We start from the raw sequence: 27,583 nt of genomic DNA, 5'->3' as shown, positions 1-27,583 counted from the left end.
CACACACACACACGATTATCAAATGCATGGGCTTGAACTGTGAGGGTCCACTTAGATATGTATGGTTTTTTTTTTCAATACACTGCAGCGTTGTGAATGTATTTTCTCTTTCCCTATGTTCTCTTAACATCTTCTTTCCTCTAGCTTACTTTGTTGTAAGAATTCAATATTTAACACGAGAACATACAAGATATGTGTTACTTGACTGTGTGATCCGTAAAGCTTCTGGTCAACCGTAGAATCTTAGTCGTTGAGGTTTTGGAGTCAGAAGTCATAAGTGGGTTTTCAAACGCATGAGGGTTTGGTGCCTCTAATGTCCGTGCTGTTCAAGGGTTAAGTGTATATGTGGATACAGAGAGCGTCCCTTAAAATATAAGGAGGGGCCTCTGGATGCCCAGATGATGGGAGCTGTCTGATTGCCACAGGAATTTTTTGGGAACATAGCATCATCTTGAATCAAACTGAGGTGTGTGTGTGTTTTTTTTTTTTTTTTTTTCTTTTCAGGGAAGTTTATTGAGAAGAAATGTTGAGAATGCTTTATAGTGATTTTGAAACAGCAACAACTCTGTTAATGAGAAAATGAGGTATACCTCAAGTTCTTTGTCAGTGTGCCCTCCACACTTGCCCTCCAAGCAGGCACCCGCAGAGGTGGTCGGCCCCAGAGAGCTTGCCTCAGGATGCCCACCTCCCCCTCGATGCCTCCGGCTTCCTGGGACAGCAGTTTCAAGCTTCATCTTCATTCTTGTGTTCAGCTGACAAGTCATGTAGCGATAACGATTCCGGCATTTCTCCTACCAAGACGGAGCCAGTGGAAAATCTTTCTCAGCTTGCAGGAGAAGAACTCAGAGCAAAATTTAAGCCCATGGCAGGACACTAAGGACATACACACTTTGCGGCAGAGAAACACTCTCTTTCCCTTTTCAAATCAATCCTTGAGCACAGCTGCTGTGTGTTTGAGTGTACTCCCTCATAGCTGGGGCCAAACCTGTACATGGAAATCCCTGTTTCATACAAGCCCATAGGTCTGAACCTCTCTCTCTCTCTCATTCTCTCTCTCTCTCTCATTCTCTCTCTTTCTCTCTCTCTCTCTCACACACACACACACACACACACACACACACACAGTCAATGAATTCTAAGAAGACAACAAAGAACGGAGAAGGGGAAAGGGAACAGATGAACTGCAGAAAAATGAAAAGTGAGCTAGTTTGGGATCCCTTGTCCCTGCCTCTGGAAGGCTCTGGCCACTGGCCTGAGCTGTTGGAACATGTGAGTACTCAGAACTTCAGCATGGCCTTTACTCCACACATAAGGATGCTTTTGGGAAGGGGCGCAGGGGAATGTCTCTCTAGAGGGAATGGCAGAGGGTCAGAAATTCAGTCTGCTGTTTGTGTACATAACAGGATCAGCCCCGTGTGTGTTCAGAGGTCTGCTCCCTGGCTGGGCATAACCACAGTATGTCTTCTTTCTCGAATGTTAATGGGTGTAAGTAAGGACACTGCTATAATTTTGTTTCTCCATAACCCAAAACCTTCAGATGCTGGTTTTAAAGTTTTAATTCACCAGACATTTACAGCCTGCTATTCTGGGTAGTTTAATTATGTACAGATGGTAATTAATAGCAATGAACATTTTAAAACTCTGGATTCTTCCCCTTTTAATCTCTAACATCGTGGCCCTTTTGTGGATATCTAAGACCTACAAATGCTGAAGTCAACCCAGTCCCCTGACACCAGCCCCGCCGTAGGAGCAAGAGGGCCAGATGTTGGGCCCAGGGACACTGGGGAGAGGAGCACGGGATGAGGTCAGGGCTGTGGAGCCCCTGGGTGTCCACAGCCACCCAGTCACATCCTGTGTCCCAGCCACATCCTGGGACAGAAAAAGACGGAGCTTCTAGAATGGCTCTGCTTATTTACGGAGGCCCTGGAAGGTGTTTTTTAATGCAAATGAATATGTCTGCTGATTGACATGCCTTTTTAATAATTCAGGCAACCATAAGCTCCACACTGTCTGTTTTGCTCCCTGGAGTAGCCTCGGGGCTGAGCATGGGGCCCAGCACGTAAGTGTTCAGCAGGTGTATATTGAGAATAATGAATGCATCAGAGAGAGCCATGCTGAGGCCAGGGACAGCCATGCTTGGGGGACGATGCTATAATGAGCCATGCTGAGGCCAGGGACAGCCATGCTTGGGGGACGATGCTATAATGAGGTTCGGCCAGGCAGGATTTGAAGGTCACTCTTTGTAAGCTTTTATCTTCAACTTGACCTTTGTAGCCAAAGTGCCTGGAATTTGCTCAGGCAAACTCAGGCAAAGAGGAGGAAAAGGGACACCTTTGGCCCGCTCTCGATTTCCAGCCAGGCGGTCAACCTTCTCAATCTCTTTTATTTTTTTTTATTTATTTTATTTTATTTATTTCTTTGAGAGAGAGGATGAGAAGGGAGAGGGTCAGAGGGAGGAGCAGACTCCCCACCGAGCAGGAAACCCAATGCAGGACTCGATCCCGGGACTCTGGGATCATGACCTGAGCCGAAGGCAGTTGCTTCACCAACAGAGCCACCTAGGTGCCCAGCCTTCTCGATCTCTTAGAACTCCTTATGCTTTGCCAGCACCTGGCACTTTGTCTGGAGGAGATCACCTTGTAACTACGGCATTGCACTGAGACTTTGAACAGACCACGAGGAACCACGGTGGACCAGCTTTCTTTATTTGGGGTCACAGGGGAAATACTCCTGAGGAGCTGAGAAGCAGGTGAGTTTGGCCCCGGGGAGGAGGGCAGACCCACAGGATAACATCGTGATTACCAGGAGGTGACCTAGAAGCACGTAGGCACATGGAGTCTGAGGACGTCTGGTCCGGGGGCTAGAACCTGTGCCTGCCTCTCTGTCGTCGACTGGTTTTTCTTCAGAGCAGGTCCAACTTCAGTGGCTTGCCGTTCCCAGCAGACACACCATGCCCCAAGTTTCAGCTGCTCAGGAAGAAATGACGGTGGCATTGGCGCAGGCCACCGTGGAACGGTCTCCATTATACAGTTCCAGCAAAACCTGGTATTCTCCCTGGAAGGGACGCAGGGAAAGCATGAGATGTGTGACTCGCAAAGCAATCCATCATTCCACCGGTGGTCAGCAAGCGCCTCCTAGGAGCCAGCCCTGGTTTAGACACTGGGGATAAAGTAGAACCAGGCAAACCAAACTCACTTCGAGGCGCTTACAGGCTCTCTGGGACAGACAGACCATGTCCCCGATGCTTCACTATGGGCGCTCTGCCTATGCCGGTGTTGGGGACAGAACACAGGCAGGGAAGGGGAGAGGCAGCGGCACTGGGCCGGGCAGGGCAGGGTGGGGCTGGGCTAGTGCTGGTGGGCAGTTTTAGGCAGGGTGGTTCAAGCAGGTTGAGCTGCAAAGGGGATCATTGGGCAAAGACCCGCAGAAGGGGGGGCACCCCCGCTGCTCTGAGGGCTGGCACTCTGTGTGTGAGGAACAGGGAGGACCCCCACGAAATGCTGGGAGAGGGAAGCACAGGAGGAGAGCGAGGTCACGAGACAGGGATGGCCTCGCGGGCCATAGTGAGCATGGTGGCTCCTACTCGGACAGGGACACAGGTCATGAGAGCACTTCCCCAGGGGACTGGCCTGATCACAATTGTAGGGTAATAGGATCCTTCCGGTCGCCCACAGAGCCTGTAGGGGCAGAGAGTGGAAGCCCTTAAAACCAGGTGGGAGTCTACCCAGGCTGGAGAGGATGGCAGAGATGAGGAAAGGAATCCAGACTCTGGATTCTGGACAGATTTTGAAGAAAGAGCCCATAATGCTTTACCGGGAAAACTCATGCGGGTGGCAGAGAAAGAGAGGGGCAGAGGGTGACGCCAAAGATCCTGGTCTGAGCCACTGGAACGATCAAGTGCCATTTGCTGAGACAGAGAAGGCCTCTCGGGGATCAAAATTCAACTGCACGGGGGCGCCTGGGTGGCTCAGTGGTTTGTTTGGGCTGCTGCCTTCGGCTCGGGTCATGATCTCAGGGTCCTGGGATCGAGCCCCGCATCGGGCTCCCTGCTCCGCAGGAAGCCTGCTTCCCTCTCTCTCTTTCTCTCTCTCTCTCTGCCTGCCTCTCTGCCTACTTGTGATCTCTGTCTGTCAAATAAATAAATAAAATCTTAAAAAAAAAAAATTCAACTGCACGAAACCAGAATGCTCTATGAGAGGAAGTATGGCCACATTTTAGGGCTCTTTTCTGGCAATGACACTCCACAGAGGACTCTCTTCGTCCGTGGTTAGTGGTTGGGCTGAATGAGAAATTGCGGAAGAGCACGTGTGTCTGTTCAGTGCCAAAGTCCCACCCCAGGCCCCAGAGGCCACGTGGTGGGGACATGTCTGTAGGTTCACCAGTCCGGAAAGAGATGCTCTGGGCCATGGGACTTGGTGGTAAGCAGGGCAAAGGGCCCAAAAGGGAAGGTTCCCAAGAGATTCCTGGCACATCTTTGAAGTGCCCGTCGCCCAAAGAAGAAAAGGGGTTTAATTTGTATACGGCCGGAGGGAAGGAATAAATCAGACCACTGGATGGAGGTTGCAGGAGAGGCAGTTTTTCTTGGAGAAGAACAACTTTCTAGCAATTAGCAGAGGTCCAGGAGCGAGCGGGTTCCCCAACAATGGAAGCTGCGTTTGCCAGGGCCATGCTGTTCTCTGGATGGTGGCTGAGGCGAGAGGGCTGCTTGGAGCGTCCCCTAGGGCGCTGTTCAGCTTGAGCATCTGTGACAGCATAGGCTCCCGTGAGGCTGCCCGCCCAGATATGAGCAGCTGTGATTTCAGAAGCAGCGCAGGGATTTAACTGAAGCAGTATGGAAGTTAGAGAACTCAGTAGGAGTCAAGAGCAGTTCAGACGTGCACCTGCTCATGTCCCCTTCGCCATCACCTTACGTTTCGTGTCCATGTGCCTTCAAGCGCGCACACACTCCCCAATTCGAAAAACAAACGAATTTTTCATTATAGCCTTATAAAGCCTAAGAAAAGATGTATTTGCAGGACGTTTTCTAGATCATGACTCCCATACTTACATTCTGTACGCGCACACATACCTACCTATGTACAAGATACACAGACTCTGGTTTAGAATGCAAGATTTGGGCAACTGTGCTCACCCGCAGGAAAGTGGAGGGACATGCTAGGAGGACGGGGAGGAACAGACTAGGGACAAGGGACAGAGAGGGGCAGACTCTTCACTGTTGAACAGGAGAGCTCTGCATGCGTGGGTCAGGAATCTACAGTCGTATCCTTGGCGTTGAGGCAGATTAGGCTCTACCTACAAGTGATTGTCCACACATTTTAGAAGCCCAAAGGATCTCTAAATTCTAATTCAGAAAACAGCAGTCATAGAGACGCAGGGCTCCGGGCAGGACTTCAGTCCCTGGGCCAAGGGACCGGCTGTGTTAAAAAGAAAGTGACACCAAGACACTGCTGAGCAAGATTGACTGCTGAGTGGAAAAGTTTCCAGCCAAGCAGGGATGGAATTAGCACAGAGCCCTTCTCTGGGGGATTTGGTGGGAGGAGGGGATCCGGGGCAGGTCTTTTAAAACCAGAAGGCTTTATACTGTCTCTGTCCCATATTAGGAAGCAAAGTTTCTGAGTCTTGCTGGCTGGCTGTCCGCCAAGGAAGCTGGGCTGGCTGCAGCTGGTTCTCAGCCAGCGTGGGAGCTCCTGTTGAGATTAAGGCGGGCGGCGGCCTCTCCAGCATACGTGACAGGTTGCATGTGTCCCACTTGGGTTCTGTCCCCTGTCAGTTTTGGCTAGCTGTCAGCAGGTTGGGTGCAGTCAGGGCTGGCTAGGTTTCTGCTTCCGAACCCTAAACCTCAGAAGGGGAAGAGGACCGATGCATCCTTAAGCAATCATGCCTACGGCGGGGACACCTGAGCCTGGGTTGGCCCTTACACTGGGCAACATCTCGGAGCACCATCATTGGTTGAAGAATGCAGGTCCTGCACTCACCCAAGTGTCCTAGGGGAAAGCAGTAAAACTGCTTTTACATCTCTGCCAGATTTTCTTTCAAATGGATTCTGTGCCTTTAAGAAGTTCTTTTCCCTCCTATTTCATAGCAACTCCTAAAGAGCACTGTTTTTATTTTAAGCCAATAATGCAAGATGAAAACCAATTGTTGGCAAATTTCAAGTCAATCTCCCGTGGAAGGGGGGATGAGAAGATTCGGAAGGAAAATAGGGAAGGAAAAAGAATTCCAAAAAACAAAGATTTCAAGAAAAAAACTAGCTGGGAGAATTTTGGTCCTACATTCTAGAAGGTAAGGAAGTTTGCAAGACTTTCATATTTTTTTTACTGAAAGGTCTGCAGAGAAGATTGGAGAACCCTGGAGGGGAAGGGGAAGCTGGAAACTTCCCATCTGCAAGAGCAACACTAGAGAATGTTCTAGACATAAAGGATTGCACCTGAGGAACTCAGAGGCTGTAAACAAAAAGGAAACACACACACACACACACGAAATGAAACAAAGTTAAACAAATTCATTATGCAGAAGGAGAATCTTTCCCAGAGTCAGGAACTGTTTTTTGTTTTTTGTTTTTTTGTTTTTTTGTTTTTTGTTTTTTTTTTTAAACTGAGAGGAAGAAGTTGAAACAGAAAACACAGTTAGTACATCTTTGTGATTCCTTTTATGATAGCCCATGAGATTGTCTCAGGAGTAGCATATTGCAAATGTATTGCTTATGTCACAGGTGCTTAAATTCAGCCATTTAAGAAAGTCACATTATTTTGCCTAAAAAGGAGTTAGTGGAAAACTCTACTCTTAGCTATGAGACTTGCCGGTGAATGGTCCGGGTGGGGACATTTTATTCACCTGTGGCAGCCACGAGTAATAATGTAAGGCAGGAATCTGAGAGCCTATAAGCCGTCATGGTTGTTTGCATGTTTCTTCTTTTCTCTGCACAGCCAGCCTCACTGACATGCCGCACCCCAGCGACTTTAGACCATGCAGTCCCCGAAGACACAGGCGATCCTGCAGGATAGAACATGGGTGTCCCTCTCCGCAGGAGCTGTCTGCCCAGAGGATCCCCAAGGGTCCATCAGAACATAAAATGTTAAATACCAAAATGGCAAAATCAGTGTTTAAACGTTTGTAAGTGCCCAGGAGGAGGTAACAGCTTTTTTGAAGAAGGGTTTTCTTAGTGATGGCCAGTGGAAACCATTTAAATTTAATTCTGTCCTCCACCTCCTTTTCCTCTAAGAAACCACTCAATATAATAATTAAGTAACAGAGCAGAACAGAAAGCCAAGACCTTACCGGGAGAATTTCAAATCCAGGATTACTGATGGGGCCAGCATAGTATATCTGCTCTGAAACATACACAAAACAAACATAATGTTACTCGATCATATTAAACAAAAATGATTTGCTCATATTATCCGTGCTCGCTGTGCACTAGGGATCCAGTGATGGAGAAGAAGGTCTCTGTCCACAAGCTGCTCATATTCTGAAGAGGTCACTGACGGCATGTAAATCACTAAATAAGGCAGTACCTGGGTTGTAGAAAGTGCTAGAAGACATGCTGGCTGTGTGAAAGGCAGATGGTGTGATGGATAAGAGGCCCAGCTGCAGCTGGGCTGTGTGGGGTTCAGTCCTGAGACCGCCTGGGATAGTCATTACCTCTTTAGGCTCAGTTTCCTTTTTCAGGATGGGTACAATAATGACAATAACAGTGTCCGCTTCCTGGAGCTCTGAGGATTCAAATAATCAACGCAAAGTGCTAATAACAATGTCTGGAAATCACTCAATTAGTAATTTGCTAAAATATCAAACGAGGAAATGCCATGTTTGGTTGGATGGCTGGCCAGGGAAGGCATCTCTAAGGAGATGATATTTGAGCTAAGCCCTGAGGAGGGAATGAGGCAACGTTCCGTAGCTCTGATACAAGAATGGGAAGGGTAGATGGTTGGGTAGTCTTAGTGAGCAAGAATGATAAGGAGAGAAAGTCCAGGCTGTTGGGAATAGACTTCTAAGAAGACGTCAAGGGAGCTAGGAAGGGTAAGGAAGTCAATGAAGGCAGGGTGGGTTGCTATAGAAACAGTGGTAGAGTCAGCTGAATGGAGTTTCCATCATTGCTATGAAGAAGGTCCAGAATGTGCTGGAAGGACATGGTGAAGCCAGAGGGAAGATGTCTTGACACTGAGATTTTGGAAGTGGTGAGTTAGCTCGTGATGACAACACATAGAATTGATGTGGGAGTCAGTGGTCGAGGTGGAATGATGGAAAACATTAGTGGAGGTCAAGCTGCTGGGACGTTATGGTGGTGGGTGGGCAATTCATGTCAATATTGAATATTGAAACCATGCCCAGTTCCTCATAGGGATTACTGCTGTCTCTGTGACCCAACGGCTCCCCCAACCCCAGCCCCCTCCCCATCCCCTGCCCCAGCCCCACGCACTTCACACAGTATAAGCACAATATTTAAGAGCACAGCCTCTGGGGTCAGATTGTTCTGGGCTTGAATTTTGGCTTTTTTTATTATTAGTCTGCAAGTCACCTGATCTTTTTGTGCCTCAGTTTCCTCAACAGGAAATGAGGTGGGGATTATAATAATATTCACCTTACAGAGTTGTCATGAACATCCCATGACTTAACACAAGTAGAACTCTTTTCATAGCACCTGGCCCATGGTAAGCAGTCAGTGAGTGTTTGCCATTAATACTTTGACCAGTCCACACCATGGGCATCCGCCCAGTGCAGACCAGGCACTATGCCTGGTGCTCAGTACAACAGTACATGAGAATATTATGTGAGCCATTTGAATCATTGGCTTCCCAGAACTGTACTCATTTGTTTATAGGCTCTTTCCTTCAGTAGCCTATGCCTTCTTGTTTGCATGACTCTCAGTACATTGCAAAGTCTAACACACAGGAGGGTGTAAAATAGGGTTGTTAGAGAAGTTGTTGAATGAGCAGATCCAGAGTCAGGACGTGGGTTTGCCAACCAACTTCATTCTTGCTCCTGTTATTGTGATCTTCTCCTTGATGGAAAGCTCTGGGCCTGGGCTCTGCTGACACAGGACACTGGATTAGGGAATGAGCCATCAGAGCAGCCAATCCGGTGGCGAGAATGGAGGGATGGTGGAGGACAATGGAGTTGAATAAATGCTTACTGGTTTACGGATGGCATAAGGTACTGAGCTCTTTTAATGGCCCAGTGACTTCCTGCCTCACATAGCCTCTGATGCCTAATCACGGTTCAGGAAACATTTCGAGACTGACTAAACTCTCTCCATGAAAAGGGGCTTTGGGCCAGGGACAGCATGGTTGGTGCGTGAGCAGCTGCCCGCATGGAATCATATCAGGAGAGTAAGGGTAACCCTTTTTGAAAAAGGCTTCTCCAGGGAATCTGAACCTGAACTTCTACCAGAAGACCCATTCTTAGCATAACCTTTGGCTTCTGTTAAGTGCTCATGCACCCAACATATCCATCCCTCCTTTCCGTGGTCAGTTTCTTGTACCTTGCAAGGATACTGTGCAAACATGTTGGGTGCCAGATGGACAAAATTCCTATTTCATTACACTAAATGAGCCATTTATTCATCTTTTAAAAGACTTTTATTTATTTATTTATTTATTTGACAGAGAAAGAGAAAGAGAGAGAACGAGCACAAGCAGGGGGAGAGGCAAGCTGAGGGAGAGGGAGAAGCAGCGTTCAGCTGAGCAAGGAGCCCAATTCAGGACTGGATCCTGGGATCCTGGGATCGTGACCTGAGCTGAAGGTGGATGCTTAACTGGCTGAGCCACCCAGGTGCCCCTGATCCACTTATATTTGAAAGGAAATATATATTTGGTTGTGGATATAAGCAAAAATTTAATTGGAAACTACTTCTCTGTATGGTGTGGTTTTAGAAATAGAGACGCTGAAATTCTGGATTTCATCCTTAAGAATCTTCCAGTGTAACTGGGAAAGATACAATGACGAGCTCCACAGAAAGTTAACGGTGTGAGAAGTGAGAGGTATATGCGGGTGGTGATTCTGACAAGTGCAGACCGTTCAGAGGAAGCTGCCTGAGATTCAGTTGTAGTGCTGGCATTCAAGGGCATAGCGTTCACGTTATAATCTATGTGAGTGGTGCCCCCTGCAGTTGTGCTATGCAGTAGCCCAGCTACTCGTGCAACATTCCTTTTTAGGAAATTCTCTCTTCCCCGGTGGATGTTCTCTGACCAAAGCCAGAGCAGTCTGAGCAAGAAGACAAAGAAGAGACCCAGGGCCAATCTATTCTGGCAAGAGATGATTTGTTTTACTCCAGCTCACCAGCATCCGGGGCTGGTCGCTTTCTGCCTGGTGTTGCAGCCTTTGCTCTCCTTCTGTGACTCTGAGATAGTCTTCCAGAAAATCCCTTTGCTTTTATTGGCAGGAACGGATTTCTGCTGCTCACAACGCAAGGACTGTGAATGCTATGGGCATGAATCAGTCCAGATCACTCACGCTGACCCTCAAAGTATGGGACACGGGAACAGGAACAGAACCCAAGAACAGGGAGTGAGGATGTCTGTGCACGTCTGGCCTGGCTGGGTTCCCTCGGACACATTTTACCCATGCTGTATGCTTCTACTGATTGTTCTCAGGTGGCGCAGGGCAAATGGGTTGGTCTTGGAGACAGACAGAACTGACTTTAGGACGCAGCTCTCCTATTGGCCAGCTCAGGGTCCGTCCTGCCTGTTAATTTCTACACTTGCAAGATGGAAATGGGGATTTCTCCCCTGCAGTGTATTGGGTGAGAACTGTATGTAAACTTGCTGAGAAGAGTGAGATCCCCAGGAAGGCTGGAGCCTTTACTTATTAGTTGTGTTATTACCCACTGGATGAGAAGAAAGGAAAAGTCATCAAGACTCACTTGGATGCTGAGAAACACATCAAGCCTAGGTTTGGGAACCTTTCGGCAGAGGCAACAGCTCGTAAGATCTGTTCGCGTCTTTTGTTTTAAAAATATGGGTGAGGACTGCTCTTTGAAGAATCACATTAGAATGATATCTAATATCCTGTTATGCTAATTTTCCGCTCCAAGGTTTTCGAGTGTGTGTTTCACATGCTTATATCCACAACCAAATTGGGCTGGGAGGTTTTCATTAACTCTGTCTCTCATACTTTACAGTTTCATTTGGAGCTTTTTGGGGGTCCATGAAGTTTTTGAGAATGACTGCAGGTAGCTCATGAAACTGTCTTTTTTTTTTTTTTTAAATCTAATGAAACAACACCTAAAATTAAATTCTCGCCCCTTCCATTCTTAGATCCTCCCCGATTCTGAGATTCCTTTAATTAACATTCTCACACTGCAGGACTATAAAAAGAGCCCCAGTATATCTGTACCCACTCCTTCCTTTCCTCCACTTGAAATCTTTATCAGTTTTCGGTGTGCTGTGGATTACAGAAACCCATCTCACCGGTTCGGAACACATGAAGTCATTTCTGCAAATTGGCTTTGTTTTTGACCCAGATCTTCGTGTGGTTGGCACATAGTGTCTTTTTCAGAAAGGAAATAGATTTTTAAATTGTGGAAACACAAGGTCCCAAAGGGTTTTGGCTTCAATGGGCACAAGGTTCTGGGCTGCCCCCTGCTCTACAGCCTTTAGTCCTCTGCAGGCAGCACGGAGGCCCGCTGGAAACTCTCCCTGAACATGTGGGTTCTGTGGGATGCATTCTCCTCATTTCCTAGCCCTTCCTGGTATCTTCCTGCAATTGCCTCCAGTCTTCCAAATTTATTACCTAAATGTCATCAAAATTGAAGCACCAGGAGGATGCTCGGCAAAATGTAAAAATACTTGAGTTGTAATTTGTCTTAAATAGGGCAATGAGTATATTCAGAACAAAGATTTTAAAAATCATCATTGATTTATTTACACCAGGTTCAAGTCTTTTTCCTACCAGCCAGGCCCAGTGGAAGGGAATTTTGGGGGGAGCTGTGCTCGACTAGGAGGACACAGGCTTCAGCCTGCCCTGCAGTGTGTGGGGGCACCTCAGGAGCTGAGGAGGCCCCTGTGGCGGGGGGGGGTGCTCCTGTGGGTAGTGGTCCCAGAGCAAAGAGGGAGGCGGGAGAGTGTTCGAAGCAGACTAGGAGCCTTGTCCCTGGAGAGAGGGGACAAGGGAACGAGCACATTACTTCATCTTAGTAAGCTCTAAATATAATCTTCACTCTTCTCCCTGCCTCTGGGCATTTCCTTTAAGACACTCAAGTCTGGCAGATGGCTAAGACCCGGGCGCTGCTCCTCATCTCCTCCCAGATTTTAGCTCTGCTTTTTTTCAGTCTCTGACCCTGCAGGGTGTAGAAAATGCTTTCTGGTCCCACAGGGCGCTGAACTAGCTGCTGTTCAGGGCTCTCGTTTAAATTCATAATACGCTTGCATGCCTGGGGACTTGGAGGAGTGTCCCCTGCCTCTGGAAGGTGGGGGTGAGGTGGCGACTGTGGCTGTAGACAGATTCCTTGTGGGCCTGAAAGCCTTGAGGTTTCATCTGGGTTTCAATGGATGGGGTCCAGGCAGTGTGGGCAGGTAGCTCCAGGCCCAGTTTTTATTTTTTATTGTTTATTTTAATTAATTAATCAATTAATTAATTTGGTGTGCCTGACTTTGTCAGCCTCTTTATCTCCTAGGCCATTTCGCCTTTTATTCCCCAGAATCTGTGCCTTCTTTATGTCTTTTTTTCCCCTTAAATTTAATAAGATTATTTATTTATTTATTTATTTGAAAGAGAGAAAGAGAATGAGAGAGAGAGAGAGAATGAGACCATGAGAAGTGGGAGGGTCAGAGGGGAATCAGACTCCCTGCCAAGCAGGGAACCCAATGTGGGACCAGATCCTGGGACTCCAGGATCATTACCTGAGCTGAAGTCAGTCACTTAACCAACTGAGCCACCCGCTGCCCATGTGCTTTCTTTATGTCTTTCCTGAGGGTGGCCACCAGAGGACTTCAGTGTGGTAAGCACGCCTGTATCACCTCAGAAGTGATCTGAGTGTCCATGTGCAGTTGCACAGGCTGCCAGCCGAGGGCCTGGGTGGGAGCCCAAATCCAGCTCCTGCTCCATGGGCCCAGGCTCTGCAGCCTGGTCTGGGCTGGGTCCTACCCGCAGATCCTTCTGCTGTCCTGGCCACTCCCCTAACCAGTTTTGAAATCAGGGCAGCCTAGGTAGCATCAGCCATGCCTCTGACATTGTCCCAGGTCAAGAGCCTGGCACCTCTCCATACTTTCCCTCTGTACAACGGCCTGCGTAGGACAACCACAAGGGCATTATCCTCTGTAAGCTCTCAACCCAGGAGGACTGCAATCTGGGCATAAATTCCGCAACTTCCCCACCCTCCGAGGGACAATCCTGACATGCACCCTGCAGTTGCCCAAGGATCCCAGTGGGGCTGAGCCCTGGTTCCCATCCCGGTAATCAGTTGCCCATTTATCCCTTCCTGACTTTTCCTCCTGCCCTGAATCCCCCGAGCACCTCGCACATGGCTGCTTTCTGGCATTGCTTCCTAATAACTCCCCACCCCCGAGTCCCTGTCTCTGGCTTTGCGGGGGAGCCCCAAACCAACAACGTCTCCTGGCAGAAGGTGAACTTTTTCCTAATTCGTACCATATGAGCTAGTGATGGCCTCCGAAAGCTGGCTGTTGATATATTTGGGCCTGTGATGTGGGAGCCACCAGCCTAAAAGCTAAATCCAAGCAGCCTCAAAGCTGCTCTCTGACTTCCACAGGGAAGAGCGGGAGGAAGAAGGAATGTTCCGGATCGTCCCTGAGAAGGCTCGGACCCTCACACTTTGGAGAAGGCAGGAGTTGAGAGAGAGGGACAAGGAGGTGAAGAGCACGCTGGGTGGGCATGTGGGAGGTGTGGCTGAGAAGGAGCTGGCAATCTCGGGAAAGAGGGAGCAGAGGGAGGGGGAGAGGTGCACACCGGCCTCTCGGTTTCTAGTGTCTTCATTCGGTTGCATGGACTCTTACTGGCCCTAAGCAGCAGGCAACTTTGGTCCAATGTGGTGTAACCTGTAATAAGTGAAGTGTGCTCCATAAACTGATTTGAAGCTTTGAGATTCCTGGGCCTAGCAGATGACCCTTTAACTGGGAGAATTTTTCCTGTTGCTACTGGGAGCTCAGTTGTTAGAAAATGTTCATTTTTTTTTTTTTAAGATTTTATTATTTATTTATTTGACAGAGATCACAAGTAGGCAGAGAGGCAGGCAGAGAGAGAGGAAGGGAAGCAGGCTCCCCGCTGAGCAGAGAGCCCGATGCGGGGCTCGATCCCAGGACCCCGGGATCATGACCTGAACCGAAAGCAGAGGCTTTAACCCACTGAGCCACCCAGGCGCCCCAGAAAATGTTCAGTTTTATTTCCAAACCTATCTTGAGATGTCATGCTGCTGGTTCCCTTTGGTCAGTTCTAGGCATCTTAGCTCTGGTGCTTTCAAAATTGTAACTGTACTTTGCAGCTCATAAGTATCTGATTAGAGTTTGGATTACTACAGTTTAGCTTTGTCTGTACTACTTCGATATCTCTCTTTCTTTCTTTTTTTCTTTTTTTACATCGGTATCTTTCACTGTTCATTCAAACGGGTTTATGAGAGCTTTGTTTTGGCCTTTTACTACTAGAGAAACTTAATGTTATTTACAACTCAAATGCATTCACTGTGTCCTTGCAATGGATCATTTTTAAAACTACAAAGCGAGAATCTTCCCAGGGCTTCCTTGTTCATGGCACTTCTTGCACTTCTCTGGTGATTCAGAGAGACCCTTGTTATCCTTATTCTTTTTTCCCCCAATCACATGCCTGCTTCCTCTTAATAATAAATAATTAATAATAGACTCTTACAAGGGACTCATTTCTATCTCACCCTCTTTCTCTGCTGGCATGATTCCAGTCATGGAACTGACTTCCAACCAAATAGCTTTCCTTATGAGTAGGGTCCATGGCAGGTGGGAGTTTTATGGGGTCTCAGACAAGGTGACAATAATGGCCCAACAAGGCTAACCTTTTCTGAGCAGTGATTATTTATTTGACATACAGAGATCACAAGTAGGCAGAGAGGCAGGCAGAGAGAGAGGAGGAAGGAGGCACCCCGCCGAGCAGAGAGCCCGATGTTGGGCTCAGTACCACGACTCTGGGATCATGACCTGAGCCAAAGGCAGAGGCTTTAACCCAATGAGCCACCCAGGCGCCGCCCCATGATCCCTTAACAGAGAACTTGTATTTCTGCTCCGGTAAATGAGTGACCGTGTCATCTGTGAAGTTCTCCAAATGGTTTGACTTCTGTGAGGGCATTTTCATTGAAAACATAGAGTTTGGGTTCTCCTTGGATTATGCACAATCAGTTGGCCTTTTTATGTGGTACGCAGAGGTCAGGCAAGATGGACTGGTTTTCCATAAGGGGGTTGTGCAGGCTGTTGGTGCCCAGCCTTCAAGTTCTGTGAACTTATCCCCAGAGCCTGTGAGTATGTTACCTTCCATGGCAAAAGTGACTTTGTGGATATAATTATGCTAACGATTTTGAGATGGAGAGATGAACCTGGATTCTCTGGGTGAGTTCAGTAAGATTATAAAGTGGTTACAAGCCAAGGAAACTTCTAGAAACTGGAAAAGTCAAGGAAATGGATTCTCTCCTGAAGCCTCCAGAAGGAACACAGTCCTGCTGACACTTTGGTTTTGTACTTCTGACCTCCAAAACTACAAGAGAATACATTTGTGTTACAAGTTTCTAAATCTGTGGTCATTTGTTACAACAGCAGTAGGAAACACAGTAGTCTTGGATTAAGAGAGGAGGCTCCAGATTACTGACCAGTGAAAGGGCCATGAGAGATGGCTTTTTTTAATCTGGAACCTCAACAAAGGGTGCTTCAGAACCATGACACCAGCATAACCCAAGATTTCAGCAAAAGAGAAGGCACTTGGGATTACAGTTTAGGCTGGGGACTGAAATTTTCATTATATCTCACATTCTTTCATTCAGGATAGACTGTTAAAAAAAATTAGAGCAATATAGAAACTACTAGGTCAGTGATGTCTAATGATGATCTGCAAAGATGGAAATGTTCCATATTTTCGTCATCAAATATGGTAGCCTCTAGCTAAATGCAGCTAGTGTGACTGATGGCCTCAATTTTTTAATTTAATTTAAATGTAAATGATTTAAATAGCCACATGTGACTAGCGGCTATCATATTGGATAGTGAGCCACATACATAATTTAAAATTTTTTGTAGTTACATTTTATAGAAAGGAAAAAGGAAGTAAAATTAATTTAAGAATATATATTTTAACCCACATCTTAAAATATTATAATTTCAATATGTAACCAATATAAAAATATTAAAGAGCTATTTGGAAGTCTTGTTTATACCATTTTTTTTTTTTTTTGGCACAAAATCTTCAAACTTTAGTGTGTATTCTACACTTAAAACACATTTCATTCTGGGCTGGCCACATTTCTGGTGCTCCATAGCCACTTGTGGCTAGTGGCTCCGTTACCAAATGGTGCCAATTATCTATTTTTTAAAAATATTTATTTATTTATTTAAGAGAGAGAGTGAGCGCACATTGCGGGAGGGACGGAGGCAGAGGGAGAGACAGAATCCCAAGCAGACTCCTCATTGAGCACCAAGCCCGATGTGGGGCTCAATCCCACAACGCTTAGATCACGACCTGAGCCAAATTCAAGAGTTAGATGCTTGCCTGACTGAGCCACTCAGGTACCGTACCCCCGGACAGTGCCAATTATTAAGTCATTGATGAAGAATTGGGGCCTAGAAGGTGAAATGATTTGTTTCCGAGTTTATTCCTCCTACAAGACATTTTGGTCTTGTAGGCTGATCAGTTTCCCTCCAAGAGATACATAACTTCTGGCAGTGAGAAGGGAAAGAAAATTTAAGTTTTCTTTTTCCCCTACCAACTTATTTCTGAATTTCAGTGGATAAATACTTAATGCAACTCTCAAAATATAACTTGTGAATTGGTGGGCTGATTGGATTTCCAGAAATGGAAATGAAGAAGACATTGCTGGAGAGAAAGAAGAGAAATTGAATTGATCTCCAGAAACCCGGGGCAGACACAGGAAACAGCAATGCGATGGGAAATAATGGAATAGACATTGCAGAGGAAGGCTTTTTTCAGACTGGGGGGTCTCTGAGGTCCATGCATATCAGGGCTCTCAGGATGTTTGTTAAAATGCAAATACCAGCAACTGTGAGATCAGAGTTTTGGAGTGGTCCAGGGAGCTGGGAGTTGGCCTTCTTAATTGGCTTCATAAATGATTATTACATGGAAGTGTGGGAGCTGTTGAGCCAGACTTTTGAAAATCTACAACACGCTGGGAATTCATAAAGGAGCTTGTATTATCTTAGAAAATTAAAAAATGCTTTGTTCCTAGGTCATCATTAGTCGAAATATGCTGGGTTCAGCTAAACTGAAACTGTGACTGATGGCAGAGGACCGTTCCAACACATTATTGGCTCTTACAGATGGGCTCGAATTTGTTTATAGATAGAAATTTCTCAGGGCTGTAGGATTCCTTAATAGGCAATATGTTTCCCTTTTTTCTTTCTTTCTTTCTTTCTTTCTTTCTTTCTTTTTTTTTTTGCAACAAAAAGTCCTCTTTTGCTTGGTCGTTGCTGTACGCTCTCCAGGGTGACATTGTTCTGACTTCTGTTTTTTGCAGTTTAAGAGCATGAGTTTTCTGCTAGTACATCACACACCTGTGTTTTTGTTGACTTTCTCCATCACTTTGCAACAGTGACCACTGACCAGCAAACCCACAGCAGCTCAAAGGAAGCAGGCAAAGAATAAAACATGAAGAGAAGGAGGTCTGAAGGTGAAGATGATGCTTCAAATGTCCAGTGCCAGGAAAAATGCAAATGAGCTCTCTCTCAAGACACGAAGGGCCCACGGAGACTCCCCTGTGTCAGCCACCAGAGGGTATGCAGCTTGGACTGGAGTCCTGTTCCTCTTACCTCGAAAGCTCTACTGCCCCTGAAGGCCTTGTTAAAATGCAGACTTCCACTCTGAGATGGATGACTTCAGGGGCCTAGAGCCCTTGCTTGAGAAATCCCTAATCAGCTGCTTGAAGTAGCTTCCATTTATCATGCACGGAGTGCTTACTCTGTGCCGGACTCTGCTCTAAGGGCTTTGCATGTATTACCACGTCTTCTCCTTCTAACAGTCCCATGAGGTCACTTGTATTTTCCTTATTGTACACAGGAAAAAAGGGATGCTTTTCAGAGAGATGGAGTAGTTTGCTTGCAGTCACATAAACATGGGTGGCAGTGATGATCTACCTCTGTGCAGCTTCAAACCCTGTGCTTATCCCTAAGCTAGTGGTTCTCAAGGTGGGGGCCCCTTATCCAGGGACTTGTGGATGTACTAAATTGAAAATTGGGGGTGCAGTTGACAAGCCCTCCAGGTGATGAGATGTATGTGTGAGTTTGAGAACCACTGGGCCGGGCCAAGCCTCTTGCTCTCCAAGGCATCCCTGTAGTGGGATGAGGCAGGCCCCAGAAAAGTCTTGGAGAATAAAACCAGATTGGTAGCATGCTCCTGCAGAGATAGAATGACAGTGGGGTTCGCAATGGCAGGAGAAACTGAAATTTTTCAGGTAGCTGAGAACCATCACCCCCCCCCCCCCACTCATGGGTCTATTGATTCATCCAAGGAAAGTGGAACTAAGCACAAGAGTCACCATCTAAGCCCTCTTGTCATCTAGGGAAAAAGGCTGAGAAGCTGGGATCCGGAGAGATTGAGAAGGAAGTTACAGGGACAGCAGAGCAGAAAGCCTGAAGCAAAGCAGCTTGCAGAAGCAGGTGGCCTAAAATGGCCTAGAAACCAAAGGTAAGCAAACAAGTGGGACAGAGGTGACAATCCAGAGAAGCCATATTTTAAAATCGAGGCCTCAGATAAAGCCGCTTGTTCCCCTTCTCTCAGAGCAGAAATCAATGACCGTAATCCTGGGGCTTGCATTCGTTAGTGTGTGTGCAGTGAATGTGAAACAGTTGAAAAGTGGGGCTCACGGTGGGGGTGCCTGGCTGTGGGCGTGCTTTATAGAGATTGTCAGGACCGTCGGTGTAGATTAATGGTGGAGACTCTTGAAGGGAGCACTTGCCTGGAAGGTGTTTTTGTCCTGTGTTTTACTACAGCAGTGCAAGGCATAGACATTTTGTGGAAAGCATCTATGGGATTTTTCTCCAAATCTAGGCAATTTCTAAACTTCCTCCATTTCACAGACCCGTGAAAAGGAGCATAGAGAAACAGAGAGGGCTAGAGCAGTAGAAATCTAGCTGATGAGATCTGAATTGCTCATCTAGATAGAACTGTTCAGACCCAATTCTGAATCGTTACAGACATTGAAGTTGAGACGTTTCTGCAATTAATATTAATGAAGCTCAGACGATGGCCGGATGCACTCATCCAGCATAACACCAGGACAGATGACAGACACCCGAGCTAACAAAGGGGAGGGAGGACAGGTAGCCAACACGAACATCCCCTATGCTTCTGCCTTGGTCTTATTTGTATACGTAAAATCAATGAATATTATAGCAGGATCCCTTAGCTGCTGTCAGAGATAATATCTGCCTTGTGGGAAATGTCATGTCAGACTTTATGTACAGTTCTCATGGGATCTACTCTGCTGCATATTGAAATTCATCTAATTACCATGCATTCCCCACTTTGGACAAACACTTAAAGTAGGAACATTCAGCTTTACATAAAAGATAAACCAGGGAGCAATTATTTCCTTGACTAAAGGGTTCTCCAGCTTGTAAAAGGTGTCACCGTAATATTTATTTTAATTACAAGCTTTCCAGACGCAGTTAAGATTAAATCCACAGCTGATTTGTTGCTGTGGCCCACATATTGCCTGAAGTGTGTCCATATCCATTGTACGTAACTACTGGCAGATTTTGCTCTTCCTGGAAGGTGGTTAGCCTGTCCAGAGTGAGACAGGTGCACCGTGCACTAGCAGTTCTTGTAGGGACTGTTGATTTCTCTACCTCCCTGGGATTCTGACGTGCATATGACATCAAGTCTTCCCAGTTTTTCATTGTGCCTCAGCCATGTCGGTCATGGCAGCCAAGGTCTCAGAGAGAAGCCTTTGACCTGTGGGTTTCCTACTTTAAAATCATATATACCTAGTGTACACAGGCACGCGTGCATGCGCGCGCACATACACACAAACACACACACACACCTATGAGATGCTCTTATTTAGCTCTTTCAAGCATTTATTTTAATTTTAGTTGGTTTTGGCAAGGGGTTGTGTTCAGCTAATATTCACCTGTTAATCCTATGAAGCAATAAGCAAATCATTTTTGAAAGCCAATTATTACTTAGTGCTGTGAAACCAATGATCTTCGCCTGGGTTGTACTCAAAGAGGTTTGGGCAGAATCAAGTCCGACAGCTGATGTGTCTTTGCCATCACGAGTGAAAATCCTTTTTCTTTCTTTTTATTTTAGGGTATTAATCTAGGTTTTTGCCCAAATCTCCAGGTTCATTACAGTAGAGGATCTACCCCTCCATGCTATATTCCGGAGAGCCAAAACCTGAGCCTCTCTGTGCCTCTGAGTCCCCCTGCCCCACTTTCTATTTGGGTGGAATGTGTCCAGGAAGGATCTCTTCCTACTTCCCACATTGATCCTTCAGTTTCATGTCCAATAGTACATCCCACTACCAGTTTTACACTCTACTTTTCATTTCATCTTCATCTTCCAGAGACAGGATATTCTAGGAAAGTCACTGAACAAAGTGAACCCCAATTTGTCAAGAATGGATATCAAAGTATGTTCTTCGCATGAAGAAGGGAATGAAAGGGACTTTAGTGAACTCAACTCATTTCCAAGGCAGAGCTATAGGGTCTTATTCGTGGTGGAGTTTAGTGCTAACAAATCCACATTTTGGTAGAAGTTTTTATGTCAGCGATTGTGGGTTAGTCTTGTTGGGGCCACGGGGACAAACCACACTTCTGTGGATAGATGTCACATTTCCAGGATGGAAGTGGGCATTTCCACTTCTACTCATTCTGGAAAGAAGTCAAGCTGGGAGCATAAAATGAGAACATTAGAGGCTGACCTTAGACTGAGATAAAAGAACAAAATGGAATAGGAAGACACAAGAAGAGTCTTATTCATTTACTCCTCAGGAAATCCGGGGACCCGGAGCACGTGGCACAGTGTTAGTTCACCTGCCCCCACCCTGTTTGCGTGGGAGACCCTAGCCCGGTATATAAGCCACTGCATGTCCCTTCAAGCTGCTTCACCCCTGCCTCTAGGTCCCTCAGGTAGGGGAGGAGGCAGAGAGACATGTCACTGCCATGTTTATTGTTTTCTAATGTGCCAGGCATGTGACACTTTTATTTATTTATTTATTTATTTAGTATTCACTATTACTTGAAAAACAATTATGGTTTCTCCTTTCTATAGATGAAGCAACCGAGAACCAGACAGATCAAACGATCCTCCAGAAAGAGGAGCCCTCTGTCCCCAGCCTGTAAATGGCAGCTATGGGAGGGACGGAGACCATCAATCCTGCTTTCTGGTGTTTTCAAACAGGTCTCTTTTTCCCCTGCCACCGGCTCATGCACCAGTCTTTATGTGAAGTCCCCTCTCTTTGCCGCAGATCTGGTTTGCTGGCCCTGGCAAAGCATAGGTTAGAGCGAAGTTGTTAACATTTTCCAAAGTAACCTAATCTGAATTTATCCTGAACCTTAGGTGAGTGCTCACCCTGGTGAAAGCCCGGGAGTACTTATGCTCAGGAATTCTGGCTAAGAGCCCTGAGTCTTCGTTTTCCTTATAGCAGTCGTTCTCAAGCCTTAGTATGCGACAGAACCATCTAGAGCAGGGCTGACAGGCTGTGGTCTGTGGGTCAAATACCCCTAATGCATCTTTTTCAGCAGCCATGAGCTAAGAATGGTTTTTACATTTGAAATGGTTCCAAAAAATCAAAAGGAGAATAATATTTAACAACACAGAAAAATTAAGTGGAATTTACATTTCAGTGTCGACAAAGTTTTATTGGCACACATCCATGTCCATTCGTTTCCATATTGTCTCTATCTACTTTTGTGCTGCAGAAACCACATGAATATGTGGCTTGCAAAGCCTAAAATATTTACTACCTTACTCTTCACAGAACAAATTTGCTGATCTGTGACCCAAGGGGCTTGTTAAAAGACAGAGTGCTAAGCCCTGACCCTAGAGTTTCTAACTTAATAATTTTGGGTGATGGCCCAAAATGCACATTTCTGGTAATTCCTGAGATGATGCTGATGTTGCTGGTCTCAGAAATACACTTCGGGAACCACCACCTTATCTAACGGCTGGTTATGCCCAAAATGATTATTTGATTCTTATAATTTTGTTGTACCTTTTAAATCCTTGTTTCCAATTCTAGTGGAGAGCTGAAAAGAGTCATACTTTTCCAGAAGTATCTTCTTGATGTTCAAAGAGAATATGTAACGGAAAGGTTTAGAGCAAGTTCCTGGAGTTCAGCTTCCTGGAGAGAGAAATTCAGGTCTACCACCTCGTGGTTTTGTGACCTTGGGTAAGTTTCTTAACCCCTTTGGGACTCAGTTTCCTCATCTGCTGCATGAGGATAATAACAATAGTTTCTATCCTTCACAAGGCTGGTGCAAGCCATAAATTGGTTAATATGTAGAACTTACCTGCAAAGGTTTCTGGCGCTTATTAGATGCTGTGATAATGGGATTTGTTACTGAACTATCCCTATCTGGGGCTAAGGTAGGACTCCTCAACCTTGGCAGAGCACTGGTATCACCTGGTGGGGGTCACTCCTCTCAAGATGCTGATTTAACTAGTCTGGGGTGTGGGGTGTTGGGATGTCCAAAATAGTAAAGGGAAATTATAATGGAGCATTGACAATAAAATTATAATGACACTCGCATGTATAATTTTACATGTTTTTAGTAACTATGTTTAAGAAGGTGAAATTAATTTTAACATGTCAATAATAATCCTTTTTGTTGATAAATAATTAATATATGATATAATATTTATAAATTTAATTTAACATAGTACATAACAAATATTATATTTTCAGTATATAAACAATATAACAATAGTTGAGATCTTTCACATTCTTTGTTTCCATATAGAGTCTTTGAAGTCAAGTTTGGACTTTGCATTTATAACTCCTCTCAGTTCAGACTGGCTACATTTCCATGGCTGAGAAGCCACATGTGGGTCTAACTAATGTACAACCAAGATTGAGATCCACTGGGGTAAGGGCATAGTTGGTACATTGTGGACCCGCCCAAAGCTATGGAGCTTCTGCTGACATTACTGTTCTCTCCTTAGGAGTAGTCATCAGTTGTGGTCATTAGGACATTCGATTTAATCCCAGTTTATTCTTAAAAACTGATGCCATTTTGGAAAGCACCAAGATCAAGTAAAGCCAATGGATCTGCATAACCCAATGCCACCAGGGTCAAGAAAGGAAATAAGGGAACATTAACAACGAACAAAGTGAAACAGTGACCTGTTTTGGTTCCTTCTCAATGAACCTACAGCTGGGTAAAGGGGAAAGTGAGTAACCCAGAATGAATATTGAAAGATCCTTGGACATTGTATGCCACACGTGCACTCAGAACTTTCTAACTCCAAATATCATTGACTATTAAGTAGGTTGATTCTTTTTGAAAAGAGGATGAGGAAGAAGAGAATTCATCCTCTCTATTCTTTCCTACAGTGCTCATTCACATTGAAAAGAAGAACCTTGTAAATTTATTATGAAAGCAGAAGAGATTTCCAAAAAGATGAGAACAAAGATCAGTAGTTCTACCACTGAGGGCTGACCACCATTCGTACCTAAGTGTATGCTATTTCAGAGCTCAATGGTGCATACACTTACACATGTTTTACTAAAAACAGTATCCAACAGTGAGTACTCTTTCATGCAAGCTTTTTTGTCACTTCACAAAATTTGTGAGTATATTTTCAAGTAATTTAATAGTTTCCTGCAACATCATTTAAAAACACAGCACATCGAACCTGCATTTGGCTGAACAATGATCTGCTTGATCAATCCCCTATAACTGGACACATAGGCTATCGCCCTCAAATGGCTAATCACACCATAAAAACTAAAATGAGCTCTTGCCTTAGAGCCAGCTGGGGAAGATGCAGAAGGGAAGGATACATTTTATCCACATAGTTTCACTAAACCTGAACCACTTTGTAGTTTATCTGGCTTGGAGAACAGCCAGCAGGGTGTAGGGAGCCGAGGAATGCATACTAATGCCTTGGAAATGATATCAAACAAATGATATCAAACACCTTCCCGTGCCACCTGCAGTAGACACCAAGTTTTCTCACTGCTCTGCTAAGAAGGACCTTCAAACCCCAGAGGGACTCTGTTTCCTGCTTAATATGTCAACAGCAGCTTGTTCTTGGGTTTGAATTGGCTTCAGCTCTTTACTTACCCCCTCCCTCTGGTCTTAAAATTAATCACTGCTTCCCGTAGAATCATTCTTGCAGTCGGTTTGTGGGTGGGTTAAAGCAAAGCGTAATAACCCAAGAAGCCACTACATTTAAGATGTTAGTTTTTCTGGCATATATAATTTACCTAGTTATTTGTTCATGAAGCATTTGTATATCAGTTTTGTGATTGTTTTATACGGTATGAAATTTCCTGGTAATTCCCCGAGTGCCGGCTTCTCAGGCTGCCTATGCAGGTTTTAGCCCTGCAGCAATAAAGCAAAAAAAAAAAAAAAAAAAAAAAAATGGCTATAGGGCTGCATTCAGAAAAGGCAAGCACCAGCCTTCTGAGATGCTGAGCTGAATTGGACATCTCAGTTTGGGGGAACAATATCTCTCCTGTTTTAGTAATTCTATTAAAACTATTCATATGGGGGGATGCCTGGGTGGCTCAGTTGGTTAAGCAGCTGCCTTTGGCTCAGGTCATGATCCCAGCGTCCTGGGATCGAGTCCCACATCGGGCTCCTTGCTCGGCAGGGAGTCTGCTTCTCCCTCTGCCTCTGCCTGCCATTCTGTCTGCCTGTGTTCACGCTCTCTCTCTCTCTGACAAATAAATAAAAAAAATCTAAAAAAAAAAACTATTCATATGGGGGGAAAACAGGTTTTATTAAACATGGAGGGCCAAGATAATTCACTGTTTGCTAGGATTTGATGCACTTGTATCTTAGTGGCATGTATAAGCATCATTAGATAGTCGCTTTTAAGATGAGCTGGTATATTGCATTCAATCCATCATATAAAAATTCAATAAAACAAGTATTTATTGTATCTTTATTCTGTGTCAGGCTCTCTTTGCCAAGTCTCCAGAGACAGAGGGGAGCAAGAAATATTCCTGCCTTCAAGGAGTTCACAGTTTAAGGAGGGAGAAACCCACACGATAGGATATGATTCTAGCTGAGATAAGTAGGAATGAGATGCTCCAGGAACATCCAGAGGGAGTGATTCATTTGGCTGAACGTAGCCTCTTTCCCCAGCCTCATCAAATCTGTATTTGAGAAGACTACCCTGCCAGCAGTAAGGAGGCAGGAAAATCAGACCAGACCCCATTTCCATCTTTCAGGAGGGAGCAAGGGTGACTTGATTCTGGGACTAGAAGGAAGTACGAATGAAGTTGACACAGCATGCATTCTTTCTAACTAAACTCATAGTGCTTCCAAGCGTATTTGTTTCCACACTTGGGTGTAAGGACACTTATGTGGGGGTAAAATGGGAAAGATAAGCAAAATAAAGGCCAATAAAACTGTAGACACTGGCTATAGAAGAGGGATCAACTCACGAGGAGCTCACCATGCTGGGGAATGATACGAATGCACCCAATCAATCAAAAATATTTCTAATAAGTTCAGAGAGGAAAATTGACTCACCAGTCTATGGTAGGTTAGCTAGGAAGAAAAAAATGTCCCTATTTGAAACAAAGTCAGATCCCAGGCCAGAAAGAGTTCTTGAATGATGACTTCAAATAAAGTCCTGGCCAAAAGGCACAATTCCTTGTTTCTCCTTTGGTTGATTCGTTCCTTAGCCACTAAGATTATGGGTCCTGGAGCCAGCTCATCTGGGTTCGAGCCATGGCTCTCTCACTAGCTCTGGGCTCAGTATTAGAGTATTATAAGTCGTAGCTCATAGGGTTGGGGTAGAAAGTAAATGACTGACTGGTTGTGAAGCTCTTAGGATAGTGCCTGGCACAAGTGCTAACTGATGTGAGCTCTTTCTGTCTGCAGGAGTGCGCAGTGCTGGGTACCCCCCATGGAGCAGGCACATTTGAAGTCCTGGGCTTAAAGACCAAGAAGCTCATTATCTACCAAGGATGACAAGTGGTAATAAATGATTGTGCCAATACAGTTATGCACCCCACACTTGGGGGAACAGAGAAGAGGATGAGGAGGGAAGGCTGAACGGACGCCCACCCAGCTTCAGGGGGCCTGCAACTTTCTCAAATTCCCTGTTTTCTTTTCCTGCACAAACTTCCTCTGTCCACACCTCTTTGTTATGGGAAGGGAACCCCAGTTTCTTCTATATTCTTTGTTTGGAAAGCATAATTGGGTGATTTTACTCTGGCTTCCTTGAATGAGGAAATAAGCAGATGGAGGTTTCTGGGGTGTGAGGTTAAGGGTGCACTCCCCCTTGGCCACTGGGGCAGGGAAGGATGTCCTGGGAAGGAAGAGGAGAGTGACTTCCGGGAGGATGGTCAGAGATCCCATCGACGTTTTAGTTAAATAAACAGAGGCATCTCAGGGCCGTGGTGAAGATGTTGCGGGAAGACAAGACTCAGAGGGAGGTGCGGGCTGGCTGGAACTGGGTTCTTGTGCTCCTTGGGGTATGTACAGCAGGGAGGTAGGCAGTTAGTGATTTGCAATAAGGAGCAGATGGTGTCATGGTTTTATGCTGTGTACTTTGAATCTAGCTACCTAATGCCCCCGTCAGTCAAGGACTCAACTGGGCAAGAACACAATACAACAGTGACATTTAGAAAGCTTCACTTTGTTTTTCTTTTTTTCAGAGTCCATTCCCATATCACGGAGACCCTGTCACTAAAGAGATTGCTGAGGAGAAACCTGAAGATACTTTGAATCTCAGTGGATTTGGGGAAGTTCTTTCTGATGCCAGCCTCTTTTCTTCTTCTTTTTCTTTTTTTTACAAGGTGCCACAATGAACAGTAACATTTTTCTGTTTGTAAAGTATCTCATAGGCATGTTTCACTTGGTTTTTATACTCAGTGTATAAGGTAGGTTGTGTGAAATGGGCTTCATGGTTATTTTTATGGGACACATGCTGATAAGCAAGGTTAAGCTGGTCCAAAGGTGAGGGTCAGAACCGGGGCTGTGGCCTCCACGGGAAGCCATGGTTCATCCCTCTCTCGACCACAGCGAGCAGTCGGCAAGGCAGACAACTTACCCCCTTTCCTTCTTCCGCAGAAAGAAAACTTGGGTAGATCCTCTTCACAGATGGGATAGGAGAAATTCAAAATGGGCGATCCTTTAGTGAAGAGAGCTATGTCAAGAAACAGCTCTTTGATGTCCTCTCCTAAAGGGAAAGAGAAGTCGGCTTTACTATTAGCGTGGGTTTCGCTGCGTATCAAAGCATTCAACATTTATAGAAGCATGAA

The 27,583-nt window shown here is 45.5% G+C and overlaps 1 protein-coding gene and 1 long non-coding RNA gene across 2 annotated transcripts in view; one reads left to right on the top strand and one right to left on the bottom strand.

Moving 5' to 3' along the window:
* Window positions 1-2,849: 2,849 nt before the first annotated feature.
* Window positions 2,850-27,583, bottom strand: part of LY86 (lymphocyte antigen 86) — a 58,248-nt gene continuing 33,514 nt past the window's right edge. Inside the window, exons 3-5 of the mRNA XM_032341022.1 lie at window positions 27,373-27,501; window positions 7,279-7,331; window positions 2,850-3,054 (exon numbers count right to left, since the gene is read on the bottom strand). Of these exons, the coding sequence (XP_032196913.1) occupies window positions 2,971-3,054; window positions 7,279-7,331; window positions 27,373-27,501 (266 nt within the window). The 3' untranslated portion in view covers window positions 2,850-2,970. The remainder of the gene's footprint in view (window positions 3,055-7,278; window positions 7,332-27,372; window positions 27,502-27,583) is intronic.
* On the top strand, window positions 18,725-24,851 carry LOC116589106. The gene is made up of 3 exons (XR_004285200.1): window positions 18,725-18,819; window positions 22,379-22,528; window positions 23,100-24,851. It is a non-coding gene; the product is annotated as an uncharacterized LOC116589106 (long non-coding RNA).

This window comes from Mustela erminea, chromosome 4, assembly GCF_009829155.1.
Source record: "Mustela erminea isolate mMusErm1 chromosome 4, mMusErm1.Pri, whole genome shotgun sequence".
Taxonomy (NCBI): Eukaryota; Metazoa; Chordata; class Mammalia; order Carnivora; family Mustelidae; genus Mustela; species Mustela erminea.
The sequence above is the reverse complement of the archived record's forward strand: the minus strand, read 5'-3'. Positions and strand labels throughout refer to the sequence as shown.